At 32.6% G+C, this 16,162-nt stretch overlaps 1 protein-coding gene across 1 annotated transcript; it reads left to right on the top strand.

Moving 5' to 3' along the window:
* Window positions 1-2,195: 2,195 nt before the first annotated feature.
* Window positions 2,196-12,735, top strand: LOC132276633 (DEAD-box ATP-dependent RNA helicase 8-like). The gene is made up of 10 exons (XM_059778155.1): window positions 2,196-2,876; window positions 6,390-6,450; window positions 6,633-6,867; window positions 7,907-8,145; window positions 8,715-8,966; window positions 9,042-9,222; window positions 9,804-9,892; window positions 9,975-10,048; window positions 10,133-10,256; window positions 12,356-12,735. The coding sequence occupies exons 1-9, from the start codon at window positions 2,575-2,577 to the stop codon at window positions 10,209-10,211; spliced, it is 1,512 nt and encodes a 503-aa protein (XP_059634138.1). The 5' UTR covers window positions 2,196-2,574; the 3' UTR covers window positions 10,212-10,256; window positions 12,356-12,735.
* Window positions 12,736-16,162: the final 3,427 nt, after the last annotated feature.

Here is a 16,162-nt window from a genome sequence, read left to right on the forward strand (position 1 = left end):
TATAAGGGATAGTAAATAAATGTCTTGTACTAAAAGGACCCGACTGAATGAATCCCGTAATCAATATCCACATACTATAAGGGATAGTAAATAAATATCCTGTACTAAAGGGACGATTACCGAAAGGAAGATTACCCACGGTAACATTACCTCAGGGAAGATTACCCAAGGGAAGAATACCCACGGGATATTACTTGAGGGAAGATTACCCACGGTAACGTTACCCAAGAGAAGAGTACCCAAAGGTACCAAAAATAGTACCCAGGGGCAGAGTACCCAAGGGTATTAAAAATAATATCCAACACAGGGGCAGAGTACCCAAGGGTACCAAAAATAGTACCCAAGGGCAGAGTATCCAAGGATACAAAAAATAGTACCCAAGGGTGCCAAAAATAATATTCAAGGGAAGAGTATTCAAGGGTACTAAAATATAGTACCCAATGGAAGATTACCCGATGAAAGATTACCCAAGGGAACATTACCTGATGGCAGAGTACCCAAGGGTAGGAAAAAAAAAAAAAGTAGTTACTGTTCATGTGCACAGTACCCGCGGGTACTGTTACCAGGGCAAGAAAAAAAAAAAAAAAAATCACATTCCCAAAGCTAGACGAGCAAGCTTGGGAATGGGGGGCAACTGATAGGGAAAATATTTCCATTGGATAAGACTGATAATATTTTATTATCAATGATAATGAAATATGACGTAGTTCAACAGGGTAAGGATAATCTTGGCACATTTGAGGAAGTCAAATGAGTAAATCATATCCTCGACAAATCTGGCAACAAACGGATCTTCTCTTATCTCGCACAAGCGGATGATAAGGGAGACCTTAACCATCGACATTGGCAGAACCAATTTGATTCCAATCGACAGCCATAAATAGGGGACCAAGCCATTAAAGAAGGTACGTGAAAAAACCCCTAAACATGATATAAATAATTATTATGTGATATGATTACAAGTACTAACTTGATCGTCAGAGGGTCTTTGCCTGGCACCCCATCGGTGCCATTCGAGGTGACGTCCCTTTATTTTGCAGCTAAAAGCCGTCGTTCCGAGTCGCGAGAATTTTTACATCTACACCACCAATATATATATATATATATATATATATATATATTGGCACGATTTTTGTATTTAAGTTAGGATTATTTATGTTGAATTAAAAAAGAATTTCAAATAAGATTGAATTTAAAAATATATATCATATAAAATTTTCGACAATTTCATGCTCGGAATAAATAAATAAATAATTATTACATTTCATGTGCAATAATTTGGTAAATAATTAGAATTCAATAATTTCCAAGGTAACAATTATTAAGAATTCAATAATTCAATATATATATATATATATATTGCATTTCATGTGCACATAACACTCGTCTATTATGAGATTAGTAGCATGTATACCCCTTCGATATTTTTGGAAGAGTAAAAAGGGCAAAACATATATTACAATACTAATTTATGTAAGATTTTTAATTTTTTTTAATTTTTTTTTTTTTTTTTTATCGATGTAAGATTTTTAATTGATGGATGTTAACGTGAAGAGTGTTTTTTGCACACTTTTATAAATAGGGATAAAAATATTATGTGGATATTATGTGGAGTATAGTGTATATATTAGGGAATTTTTTGCACTTACCTTTTTACAATATTTTCGATTAAAAACAAAAAGAGCAAAAATGCCAATTCACAACAAATTCTAATAATACTCTGAGTTCGGACACTCACCTTATTAATGTGTTTTTGTAAATTTATCTAAACCTAGGATTTACTCAGCAATAAAAGCTAATCTTAAAAAGGGTCAATTTAACTTACCAATTTTAATTGAAAAATGATTCTTATACTGAATAGTTGCAGTAAGTTACTAGACTTACTATTTTGATTATATTTTAATTTACTTAAAAAGCAAAAATTATATTATTTTTCATATTATTTTGGTCCCCTCAAATTAAAAAAAGAAAAAGAAAAAGGATTTGATTAATTACTGTTGCAGGCGAATTGTATTCTACAAACCAACATATATATACCTTATCTTTTTTTATTTTTATTTAAAAAAAAAAAAAAAAAAAAAAAAAAGAGAAAGAGAAGAAGAAGATTTTGTGGTTGACCAATTTGACCCCAAAAAAACATGACCATTTGGGAAGTTCTAGAAAACCAATTAAATATTGGTACCATATAGCAATTTAACTACCCTGTGACGCCCTAGAATTCCCACTGTATCACCCCCATTCTGTGTCTCCACCACCACCACACTCTCCTCCCCCCTCTCTCTCTCTCTAAATCTTTTTTTCATTTTAAACTAACGAAATCGTTCAGTTTCATTCACTCTCCATCTGAAAAAACAACTTTGTTTTTCGCTTCAAATCTCCAATTCTATCGTAAATACTGACCCTCTTAACGCTCATCATTTTCGTTTAATTTACAAGAAATCCGTAGCTTTATTCAATCTATACCACCGTTTATTTGTATATTCTTTCTCTATTTGTTGAATTTGATCGATTTGTTAGGGTTTCGGTTTGCTATTTTGATCGAATCGGTAGGATTTTGTTTCAATTGTTGTTGTAATGAACACGCGAGGACAGTATCCTCGGGGGTTCGGCGGTGGCCGTGGTGGGAACTTCAACGCAAACCCTACTTTTCAACCAAGAAACCCTCACCAACAGTATGTGCAGAGGAGTCCAATGCAGAACCATCAGCAGTTTCAGCATCAGCAACATCATCATCAACAACAGCAGCATCAGCAACAACAGCATCAACAACAACAGCATCAACAACAACAGCAGTGGCTGAGGAGGAATCAATTGGGGGCCGATTCGAGCCTCGATGAAGTTGAAAAGACCGTGCAGTCGGAAGCCGTTGATTCGAGGTACGGTTTCGTATATGCAGAAGTATTTTTATGGATATGCATGAACGATACGATTCTGGTTTGTACTTTTTAATGGTTTTAATTGATTAACACTGAGTTTCAGGGAAATGTAATAATTCATTTAGTACATGGAAGTTGGTTAGTTTTAGAAATAAATTGATGTAAATTATTGAACTCATGACATTGAGAATTTATTTTAGAGCTTTGAGGTTTTTGGGTCTGCACTAGAGGTACTGGACTGAGCCGGCTGGTTGAATAGTATAAGCCATTGACTGGTTAGCTTTTTACGTCTTGATGTCTTGATGATAGAAATCTCAGACTCTACACTGAAAATTCCATGCATTAGAAAAGGGAATTGGTATTCCTTTAGGGATTCCATGATTGCCGGTTTTGCTGTTATTCAATGTTGAATTTAAGTAGCAATTGCAGATTAAGAATCTTCTTTATGCTGAAGTAACAAATTAAGATAACTTCTTTATGATTCAGATTAAAAAACTTAGAGACAAGGTGCGGTGCTTGATTCACGACATTCTTAACAAACAACAGTTGTCTCTTTAGTTCTCTTGCAATAACCTATCTTATTCAGGGGCCTTTTTTCCCCTTTAGAATTTTGACACATTATAAGGTAGGAGGACAGACCAAGACAGCCACAAAGAGTTATGCATTACAATATAGAATGTTGGACTTGTTAGAAGTGGTGCGGATTGCTGATACGATGAAGGGAATTGATTGAGATGGTAGGCCATGTGGAATGCATACCAGTGCACTAGTGTGGACTGTGGAGGAACTGGTCTACCTTTGTTCTGGTTGCTTTGGGTCCTAAATTCCAAGTCACAGGTCAAGGTTCGAGACTGGTAGAGAGAAGAAAGAAAAAGCACAGTTGTGAAGGAGTGAGTTTACTTGAGTGTAAGCAGTCTAAACTCTAAAATATAAGAGGGAGGCCAAACGGTAAAAAAAAGAAAAATTAATCATATTATTAATTTTTTTATTTTATGGTTTATAATAAAATGATGTTTTTATGTATCATAATGCTTATGGATCAATATAGGCAACTACTCTTTTTGAAGCAATAATATAATGTTATTGAATTATTGGATATGTTTTTTTGGTGAATGTCTAACCAAAAGTATCGGACACATATCACATATTCAGTTACCCAAATCTAAGTATTGTATGTATGGCACGGGCACTTCACCTACTTTTTAAGAGTCCATGTAACATAGTTTTTGGACAAATTTTTTATTAAAATAAAGTTTTCAAATACTTAAAAACAACTTATAATTAGCGGTGAAACATATTTTAAATTGTCGGTCAATCTCATTTAAAGATTATACCTTATTCTAATGTGTGTGATGTGATCAAAGTCATTCTTAGTCCATTATTAAAGAACCCTTATGATCATTACTCAGTCTTCATCAAACTTTGTATATCCTTAATCAACATGTTTTTTAACATCTGCAGGGTTAAATCAATATATATTTTCACCTAGACTAACTCAAAAAAAAAAAAAAAAAGGGAAAGAGAAGGGTTAACTATGTCTAAACTGATACTTTTGTCACGAAATTTGCTAACAGAAGCACCAAGTTGTAACAAACTTGAACTGAGGCCTGTGGTTTTGAAAGATAGATTTTCAGCAAATATTTGTGATTGGTATCTTAGGCATTGAAGTATTGAAGTGAATAGATCTTGAAACTAAATGAGTCAAATGCACATAAACAAGTGATTGGAGAATCATATTGAAGACTATTTGCTTTTGGAGGTACAGAAAACATAAGTGAAAAATAAAATAATTATTTTTATTGGTAGGTTATAGTAACTACTTTGTTGAGTAAAAAAGGGTTCAGAAAAAATGCTTCGTTAGATTGCAATAAAACATGTTAGACATGGATAACTACAGTATATATATCATATAACCAATTTGCAGGGTTTATAATTATTTACTTTTACGTTTTCATTTCATTTGCATGTTGAAGTAGATTTCCAAGTAAGATAAGCTTCAAGGATAGGTAAAGTGAGAAATCAGGGACAATGCTTTGGGCAGGGGATAAGAGGAAGGCAAAGAAATTGAGGAGATTTGATTAATTTAATCTTCTATTATCTTCAAAATTGAAGTTGTAGTCTTTCTCTGGTTTAACACATTTCATTAGGTATCTTCTAATTTTGTTTGGCGATCTAAGAGCATCTCCAATGCTAAAACCTATTTTCGCATGCTAAATCTATATTTTGACAGATGTTACAGTGCCAAAATGTCACATTTTAACAATTCTGCTCCAATGGTACATTTCACGCAAAATGTTATTTTTTAACACAACCACTATTTTTTTTCAACTGCCATTCCTACCATTCATATTTGCATCAGTAATATTAATATTAGGCACATTCCAATTCAAGTTGTAGACATTAGAAGGAAACTAAAATTAAACCTAATTAAAAAGAAGTACAAATCTAAAATATCTTGTCAAAAAAGGACAAAAAAAAAAACAATTTTTTTATAATTTTTTTACCACTATTTGTGAATTAATTTTTTTATATAATTTTTTTTTCGGTTTATATATATTATATATATAATATGTATATTATATATTATATATATAATATATATAATATGTATATTATATATTATATATATAATATACATATAGAGATGCGAGTGGGTGATGATTGGTGAGAAACGGCACCGTTTTGAGAAATGAGAGACTTGCCAAAAAAATTTGGCAGCTACCATATATGAGAAGAAATTTAAGAATCTCAAATTTTGAGAGCTCAAATAAGAGCCCATTGGAGAGGCCCAAATGAGAGAGCATTGGAGTTGCTCTAAGGCCCCCCTTAAGGTAGCCTTTTTCGCTTGGACTTCTGTCCAGGGCAAGATTTTAACCCAGGATAATTTGGGGGTGGTCAATTATTGTTATATGTGCTTGTGTGATGAGGAGACAGTTGACCACCTTCTTTTGCACTGCAGCATGACCAGAGACTGTTGGGATTTGATGCTTGGATTATTTGGGGTCCATTGAGTTATGCCTTGTTCCTCTAGAGGGTTGATTGAGGCTTGGAGAGGTGTCTCTGTTGGGGTTCTCATTCAGGAGGCTTGGAGGGCTACACCTCTTTCTATTAGGTGGTGCATTTGGCTCGAGCGAAATAGGAGATATTTTGATGGAAAGAAGAAACCTATTTCTACGCTTAAGTTTTTTATTATTTCGACTCTTTTTTGTTGGGTTCCAGGGAGAGATTATAGATCTGTTGAGGAGATTATTGTATTTTTGGCCTCTTAGAAGGTTTAAGGCGCCTTGTGGCCCTTGTGTTTCCTTGGGTTCCGCTCCCCTTTTGAGCGTTTTTAATAAAATCTTACTTATCAATTTTTTTTTTTTTTTTGTATGTACTTGATGTTTAAAAGTTTACTAAAGTGACTACTGTATGTACAGCATCCTTTTTTCTTTGCTTTTCTGTTAGATAATTTTGTTTTGTTTGTTCAGTGACAAGATCTTAATTATCATTCTATCTTGCCTTTGTCCTTAGTTCACAAGATTGGAAGGCACGGCTAAAAATTCCGCCGCCTGATACTCGGTATAGGACGGAGGTATGATTAAAAATTTAAAATACCATACAAGAAACAATTTTATTCATTTCATTTCTTAGTTTAGGATTTTAGTTCTATGATGTTCGCTTATTTTTCTTTTGGAGCATTATGATCAGATATATAGTCATTTTCGATCGACATTAATGTCAGTCCTGATGAGCTATTCCATGTTTTTCTTCCAGGATGTGACAGCCACCAAAGGAAATGAATTTGAAGACTATTTCCTGAAGCGTGAGCTGCTTATGGGGATATATGAGAAGGGGTTTGAAAGTCCATCACCGATCCAAGAGGAAAGTATTCCAATTGCTTTAACGGGAAGCGATATTCTTGCTAGAGCTAAAAACGGAACTGGGAAAACTGCTGCCTTTTGCATTCCTGCATTGGAAAAAATTGATCACGATAACAATGTTATTCAAGGTTTTGATCTCAACCATTTGATAGCTTAGTGTATGTAGTATTTTTATGATATTGACATTGCTTATGGAAATATATGATATAACATTCTCTGTGTTGGTTGAGTTCTACATCATCATGTAGGTATGTTACGTATGTAGAAGGGTTATTACGTAATGTGGTCCTTGTTTTGTTTTTTTGATGAGTACGTAATGTGGTCCCTGTTACAAGAGTGCTGGTGCTGGAAGAAGTAGACTGGATATATATCTAACATGAACATTATTTGCGTTTTGCACTAAGCGGCTGTTATTAGATTTTTAACCCACATTCTCACACTTGACAGCCTGAGATTTTGCAAGTACAAATAAATGCACTATTAGGGGCACCTGACTGGAAATATTATCTCCTACAAGTGCAGTACTTTTTTGGTTTAGGAAGAGAGTATTTTTCTCTTACTAATATTTTTAGGAGCTAAAATTAGATGACTATATGAGTAGATTAATTCATGGATGGGTTACTGCAGTTGGATGAATGATCATCTTGATTATAATTGCCAGAAGAAAAGAAAAAAAAAGAAATTCAACTACAAGTTAAAGAAATGTAGATGCGGTTATTTAGAAATTTGAGTTAGTTCCATTGGTATATTTTGCTGGTGCATTTGGGCAAATTGAGTTAGTTCCATTGGATCTGAACACCTAGAAAGGATAATCTTTTCTGTGAGCTCCTTGACCAGTAATTTATCACGGCCCAACGCCAACAGTAGGTGGTTCCTTTCTGCGAGCTCCTTGACCGGTAATTTATCATGGCCCAATAGTAGATGGCTTCCTACACTTGGTCAGGTCAAACTTGAACCGTATCTGAAACAGTGATATTAAACTTTTAGGCTGAATTGATTGATTGTAATTCCTGTATCCATTCTGGGTCTTGATACTTGTCTAGCTATAGCATGAACTTCTAGAATTCTATTTAAGCATGTGCCTAGTCCGGATTTACTCTTGGCTTTGTTCAATACTTAGCTTGGGTTCTTATTGCTTTTATACCTGAGGTCTGCCTCTTTTTGCAGTTGTTATACTTGTTCCAACACGAGAATTGGCTCTTCAGACGTCACAGGTTTGTAAGGAGCTTGGGAAACACTTGAAAATTGAAGTGATGGTTACTACTGGTGGAACCAGCTTAAAAGATGATATAATGCGTTTGTATCAACCAGTTCATTTACTCGTTGGAACTCCTGGAAGAATATTAGATCTTGCGAAAAAGGGAGTCTGCATTTTAAAAGACTGCTCAATGCTTGTTATGGATGAGGTAATTTATATGAGGTTTGGATCTCATTAATTTTGTTTATCCAGTGGCCAACATTTGTGTTTTTTCCGTGTGTGTGTGTCATGTTTTGATTTAGAAAGTTGACAAATGAAGTCATTTTGAATGGCTATATGGGTTGTCATTAAATTTTAATTTTAATTTTTATTTTTTCATGGTTGAGCATCTCTTTTTCTGGAGATTGATATGCATGAAAGTTTAATTTTTTAATATTTTTCCCTTGAGAGAACAAAAGTCAGTGGAAAACATTTGCTCACAAGTTTGTGGTTTTGACATAATAATATCTTGTATTACTCGATTATAACTTCCCATTTGAAAAGTGGAGGATATATCACTTGAGCTAAAGGCTCGGTGGTTATTAATCGCACTTTGTCCGCCCTCCTTACTTTTTTATAATTGTTAAAAGTTAGATGCTTGGAATAAAGTTTTGGCACCAGTATGGATTCAAGATTTAAGTAACATTAGTTATGTATATTCTATCATGGTTTTAATATACTTGGGTTCAATGTTTAAAGTGCGAGAATCTTATGGCATGTGCCTTTAATGTCTTTCAGGCTGATAAGCTTTTATCTCCAGAATTCCAACCGTCAATAGAGCAACTGATTCGTTTTTTGCCTGCAAATCGACAAATTTTGATGTTTTCAGCCACATTTCCTGTTACTGTTAAGGATTTCAAAGACAGATATTTACATAAGCCCTATATTATCAACCTTATGGATGAGCTTACTCTTAAGGGTATAACACAATTTTATGCTTTTGTCGAAGAAAGACAAAAAGTTCACTGCCTAAACACTCTTTTCTCAAAGGTTTGTCTTCTAACTGGAGGATGCTCAGTTAATTGCTCTTTTCACGGATAATGTATGTTCTTAGTGTCTCTACAGCTTCAAATCAACCAATCAATCATTTTCTGCAATTCGGTGAATCGGGTAGAACTGCTGGCAAAGAAAATTACAGAGCTTGGTTATTCTTGCTTCTATATTCATGCGAAGATGCTTCAAGATCATCGCAACAGAGTATTTCATGATTTCCGTAATGGTGCATGCAGGAATCTTGTTTGTACAGGTAAGATATTTTGGTGTGCTGTAGTTTTTATAATGCTGATGCCACCACTATTTTCTGTAAATACATTGCATGGCATACTTATTATTGTTATTTATGTTGCTCCGAGTAATGTGTGATAAGTTATTAATAATTTTGAAAGGAGTACAAAAGATGATCTATTGCTTATTGTTTAGACATTTCAAATATATCTTTAGATCTTTTTAAATTCACTACTGAAAATGATCATATGTTTCAGATATTGGATTTGTTCAACAACAAACCTAATTCATATTCACAACTAATAATTACTTCCAATCTTTGTTTTTTTGGTTTTTGCTTACCTATGCACCCTTTGTACGGTTTCCTACACTGATAGTACATCTGTTTTTACAATTGCACCCGATCTTCGTTTGAATTTTGGAACAGTCCAATTTTGTCATTCTGCCCCTTTTTTGTATGTGCGTTTTACAATAGAATTACTAAAATAGATTAGATCCCAAATAGTTTGGAAAAAGCTTTGTTTAGTCAATTTTTCTTGTAGCTTAATGCCTATTTCAGATTGTTACTGTGCTTTACTTTACTTTTATGGGATGGAACTGCAGATCTGTTTACAAGGGGAATAGACATTCAAGCGGTCAATGTTGTTATTAACTTTGATTTTCCAAAAAACGCAGAGACGTATTTGCACAGGGTATGTAAGACTTAATTTCCATATGCTTTGTCTCTCTGCATTTGTTCTATTTTCTTGCTGATATATTTTTTTTCTCATACAGGTTGGTCGATCTGGGAGGTTTGGACACCTTGGTTTAGCAGTGAATTTGATCACGTATGAGGACCGCTTTAACTTGTATGTATATTGTTCCTTTAATTAAAAATAAAATTTTTAGGTTGTTTCTTGGAGTCGATAATTTCTTATGCTCTCCTTTAACAGGTATAGGATTGAGCAAGAACTTGGTACTGAGATAAAGCAGATTCCTCCGCATATAGATCAGGCTATTTACTGTCGCTGAAGATGTGATTGTTATCTTGATATGTGGTCCACATTGGTAACAACGGTGAGTAATTGCGATGTTCTAGCGCTATGTTCCCATTTCAGTTTTGTTATTGGGACTGCAATACTAAGTTTCCTCTAGGAGGCGGAGGAGACACTTTGGTGGGGTCTTTTAATTATTTCAGTGCTGAGTTTCCTATGTGGTACTTTTATGATACAAAGAGACGGTTCTCAACTAGACATGCATATTTATTATTAGGGTAAATTACATGGACCTCCCATTAGGTCAAGTCAAATTACACTCGGGATGAATTTTCGAAAAAGTTACACCATGCTCCCTTGAATGTTGGCGTTTGATAACAATGACTACTCTCTGTCCAAATTGCTGTTAGTTCGTTCTGAAAATTGAATGTACTAACCAAAATACCCAACAAACTGTGTGAAATGACCTTATTACTCTTAAAATGTATGAAATTACAGACAGTCCTTGTTTTATGGACAATATACTCCATTCTCTCTCTCTCCCACACACACACAACCTTTTTTCAACCTGTACATTTCTATCCATTAAAAAATGTTAATAGCTGATTTCTAAATGTCCCTTCCACTCTAAAGGAAACGCCCATAATTATGCCCAACAATCAATTCTTTCCATCATATAGAAAACCTGAGTTCTGATGCTATATATCATAAAAGTGTTTACTACTACTTCTCAAATAAAATTCCTATCGATCTCCATCGCCTTTTTCACACCACACCATCTTTTTCTTACTTCCAATGATGCATCATTCTTCCTCAACCACCGCTTCTGTCAATGGCCTATACAACTTCCTCAACCACTGCCATGACGATCTTGACTGCTCCTTCCCCTCCCATAACTTCATGTCAGAAACTAAATTTTCATGGAAACTATTTACTCTGTGGGAGCCAATCCGGATGATTCTTGGGCTGATTGTCATCCCATTTGAGGGCCTCATTTACCTAATTTTACCTAAACACTGAAGATGAAACCCCACCACCTGATTTTTCTGTCAACCATAAAATTTATTATTGTGGCAGTGTAAGTGGTGGGGGAGGTGGCAATAGAAGAGGTAGAGGGGAGAGAGAACGGGAGAGGAAAGAAGAGGAGAATAATTATGATAATCGGTGGGAAAAATGTCAATTTACAATAGCATATTTTTCATCCCTTTTGATAATAATTGTGTTGCAATAGTAATTTGTCACACATTTTTAACAATCGCAAGTGGCAAACTTCAATTAGGGGCAAGTGCAACTTTTTTCTAAAGCCATTTTTTTGAAAGTGAATTTTATTCTTATTAATGTTGGTCCTTGTTACAATATTTCTTGGTTTTTGTTATGGTGTCCTATTGGAATATTTAATTGACTCATGTGACCCCTTGAGATTGGAATTTAGTTTTTGCTATTGTAAATTTGTGATATTTATGTTCTGAAGGTTTATATTAATTTTCACTTATCAAAAAAAAAAAATAATAAATATTTATATTAATTTTCATGTATTACAGGTAACTAAATAGTTGTTTAAAACTCTAAGAGGAGCTTTTATTTGGATTATGTACGTTTCATGCACTGGAATGAGGATGCTTCATTTTCCTTTCCATGTTATTGGATCTTTTTTATATTGTTAGTGTCTCATCTTTACTCTGTATTTTCACTCTCTAGTCAATGTGAACCCTTTTTTTATCAGCTAATCAGCATGTATATTTAGATTTGGGGTTTTCCTGAATAGTTGATTATTTGTTATTAGTCGTGAACTTTTCTTCTCCTCTTTTTTAATCTGGTCATGAACTTACTATCGATATGTATGATAAAGATCTATTTCTGCTGAAATGTTTGGTATGAGAGATTAGCCCCTATGAAGGGATTTGAGAGATTCTTCAGAACACAAGTAACCAACCTAGCTTATGTTATGTTACAAAACCACGTTGTAGGTACATGAGTGATTTATTAGATGCCTGTCTGGCACTCTCAAGGTTTTAGCCTGAACCACATATTTTTTTTTAGAAGGAAAAAAAAAAATTAAATTAAATTAAAATCCTTGAGGTATTTTAGCTTTCTTTCTAGATTTTGCATACTGGAGATACACTTGGTATTTGCTAATTGATAACTTATTTGTTTTTTGTCCCTGTTTTGCTCTGTTCACAGGATTGCCTGTTTGAGAAGATATATAATATATCAGCACCTGAGGGTTGCATTTCGAAATCGAGGCATTGGTTCATGGAAGGTTTCAGGTTGCTTCAACATGCAGAACCCTTGTAGTAGCCCTTCTTAGATTTCTGGCTTTCTCATAGCCCTTGAAAACCTTGAAGGGGACCAAAAAAAATTATAGAATGGTACAAAAAAATCCAGATAGAAGCTAGGTCCTCTGTAAAATTGCCTTTGGTTTAATTTGCACTTGAGACTAGTTTTGTCTTTTATTGAATGATATGTATGCAGTATGACCTCTTCTTTTGTTTTTGGGGGGTTAGAAAGATTGTGTATTATGCTTTATGCATAAAATTCATGGTTTCTCCCTAGTTTTTCTACCCTTGCTAGCTTGTTTGTGCTTCTGATCATTATAGCATCAACTTGTTGCAGATCCCATGTCATTGCTCAGTGATTTTTTATGAATCTTTTTCCATACAGGCTATGGCTGTAGCTGCAAATTGACAAAAATAGTTGAGACTTTGGATACAAAATTCTTTTTTTTTTGTTTGTCCAAATCTCTTGAATCTGTTAAGGTTTATTCATCAATAATTGTTGAATTATTTCTAAATCTTCCAAATACAATGAATAATTTCGTATTTGACAAAAATATTGGTTTTTTTTTTTCCCCATTTCTGAAAAACTTTGAAAAGATAACCTATGTTTTTTTTTCTTTCCTTCCAATATATATTCGCATAAATTGGTAAGAGCTCATTTTATTGAATGAATGGGAAATCAAGTATTTTCGATTAAAAAGTATTTTTTTTTTTTTGATCAATGTTGCTAATTGTAATAAGGGGAGCTTGTTCCACAATTCTGAATAAAAAAGTGAATGGGTATATATATGGGCTGAGTGTTAGTCTCATTTAATAACTTAAGCTTTTGATTTTAATTAAGAATAGTGGATTGACTCTATTTATGCACTAAAATTTTATTCATTTAACTTAAGTTTTTAGTTGTAGTTGAGAATAGTGGATAGACTCTGTTTATGCAGTCAAATTTTAGGATAAAGTACAGCCACACCCCCTGAGATGTGACAAAATGACACTCAGAGAAAACTTATCAATTTTTTGGACAAAGATACCCCTGAAGGTTCAAAAATGGACAAAGCCTCTTTACATAAAAAATTGACCAAATTACCTTTTGATCGTTTAGGAGGCTTTTTTAACTTCACAATTTAATAAATTGGACCAATCTACCCTCATGAATAATTTATGCATAAAAAAAAGTTAAAAAAAAAAAAAACTTTATATTGTTCACTTTTTGTTTATTTATTTATTTACTTTATAAATGTCCCAACTGCTTAAGAATGTAGACGTCTAAAATGATTTTTTGATCCAATACATATATATCAAATAAATTATATTTTGTTATTACTTATTTTCTTTTTCTTTTTTATTTTTAAATTAAGATGCTTAATTTTTCATCTAAAAAAATTAAACCAATCTATTTTCCTTAAAAATAAAAAATATGGTACCAGTATAACTTTATGCATCTTAAATTATATATCAAATATTCTGCATTTCCCAACATAAAAGAAAATAGGTACTACTATAACTTTATGCATCTTAACTTTATGCATGCCTCTTTTTTTTTTTTTTTCCTTTGTTTTATTATTATTTTTTTCCCCCTTTTATGTTGGGAAATGCATAATATTTCATATATAATTTAAGATGCATAAAGTTATACTGGTACCATATTTTATATTTTTAAGGAAAAGAGATTGGTTTAATTTTTTTAGATGAAAGAATTAAGCATCTTAATTTAAAAATAAAAAAGAAAAAAAAAAGAAGTAATAACAAAATATAATTTATTTGAAATATATGTATTAGATCAAAAAAATCATTTTAGACGTCTACATTTTCAAGAAGTTGGGACATTAATAAAGTAAATAACAAAAAAAAAAAAAAAAAGTGAGCAATATAAAGTTTTTTTTTTATGCATAAATTGTTCATAAGGGTAGATTGGTCCAATTTATTAAATGGTAAAGTTAAAAAAGTCTCCTAAATAGTTAAAGGGTAATTTGATTAATTTTTCAGTAAATGGGGTGACTTTATTCATTTTTGAACTTTCAAGGAATGTTTTTGTCTAAAAAATTAGTAAATTTTTTTTTAAATATTTTTTTTATCAAATTTTAAAGTGTGTGGCTGTATTTTATCCTAAATTTTATTATTAATTCAATTGAAGAACGCTTCTAATTAAACTTCATATTAGTACGGAGAAACTCTACTCCATGAATTCCACCAAAAAAATGGTTGCCGTAGTCAATGCATTTGACATTATTACTCTCTGTGTTGTCATCATGACAGCATTTTTGTTTTCTTTTTGGTGCATAACTAGTCATCTCTTTCCTCTTTATTTCTAGGCAGCACTTCAATTAATGCAAGCCTAGCGATGAGGGTGACTGGTTTTGAATCCTCAATCCATCAGTAATGCCAATTTTATGATAATTTAGTGATCATGGGATTAGCGCTTTAGATTTTATATCTGAATAAATTTAGGCTGGCATAAAATTGAAGTTTTAAAATTAAAATTAAAATTGATAGAAAATAACTCAAAAAATTGAATTAATTTTTTTAAAAATAATTTAGTGATCATGGGATTAGCGCTTTAGATTTTACATCTGAATAAATTTAGGCTGGCATGAAATTAAAGTTTTAAAATTAAAATTGATAAAAAATAACTCAAAAAATTGAATTAATTTTTTTAAAAAAAATTTACGACTCTAATTATTTGTAGTCGAACATAACCTTAGTTTAAATTTTAAATTAAAATTTTTTCTAATTTTAAAATCTAAGCTGATTTGATGCTCTAAACACAACATTAATTGTGACTCTATTGCAACATTAATTGCAGTATGTACAATAAGCTTGAACTGGTTTGGGGTTGAATCCAAGGTTAAATGAACTGGTTTGGGGTTGAATCCATGGTTAAATTAGACTCTAACTTATGACTTGTATAATTAGTTAAGGGTATAGTGCAAAAAAAAATGCCAGTGTAAATACTTTTGGTGTTCAAAAAACTTCTCAATAATTTTTTAAATTGAGTAATAAGGACAATTCTTTAATTTTAAAATTGGAATATCGAAAATGCCCCTAAGACGAATAAAATATACTAATTTAAAATTTTTGGGAATTTTTACAAAAAAAAATTAGATTATTGACTTTCTTTAAAAAAATTAAAGAATGAAATACCTAAAATGCCTTTAATAATATTTTTATAAAAAAAATTAGTCAAAATTGTCGCTCATGGCGGTCATTTGCTACAAATATTTTAAATAAAATACTTTATATGCACTTTTTATAAAGTAAAAGCATTATTTGTAATTTTTTATATAGCAATGGTTATTTTTTTATCCATTGAAAAATGCAGTATCTTTCATCAAAAAAAAAAAAAAAATTTCATGAAAAATCGGTGGATTACAACTTTTACCAGTGGAGAGTTGATGAAGGCTAAATCCTAACCAAAAACAGAAAGGGTTGGTGAGAGTAATCGGGTGCCAATACAGTCTCTCTCTCTCTCTCTCTCTCTCTACTACTTTGTCCGGTGTCTTTGACTTCAATTTTGACCGCATTGAATACACTGAATGCTGAATAGACCCATTTGGGACCAAACTACTACAGTACTACATATTAATACCACTAGTACGACCTCTCTCTGTTCACTATTCAGACCTCGGACCCAAACATCCACCTGTCTTCACTCACGCGCTCACTCACCAATAGACTCCTCCTCTTAAATTTTTCTCTAAGGTCTGTTTGGTTCCGG

Source organism: Cornus florida, unplaced genomic scaffold (genome assembly GCF_030987335.1).
Source record: "Cornus florida cultivar Cherokee Brave unplaced genomic scaffold, ASM3098733v1 CherokeeBrave_3.0.0_Hap2_Chr10, whole genome shotgun sequence".
NCBI classification, from domain to species: Eukaryota; Viridiplantae; Streptophyta; class Magnoliopsida; order Cornales; family Cornaceae; genus Cornus; species Cornus florida.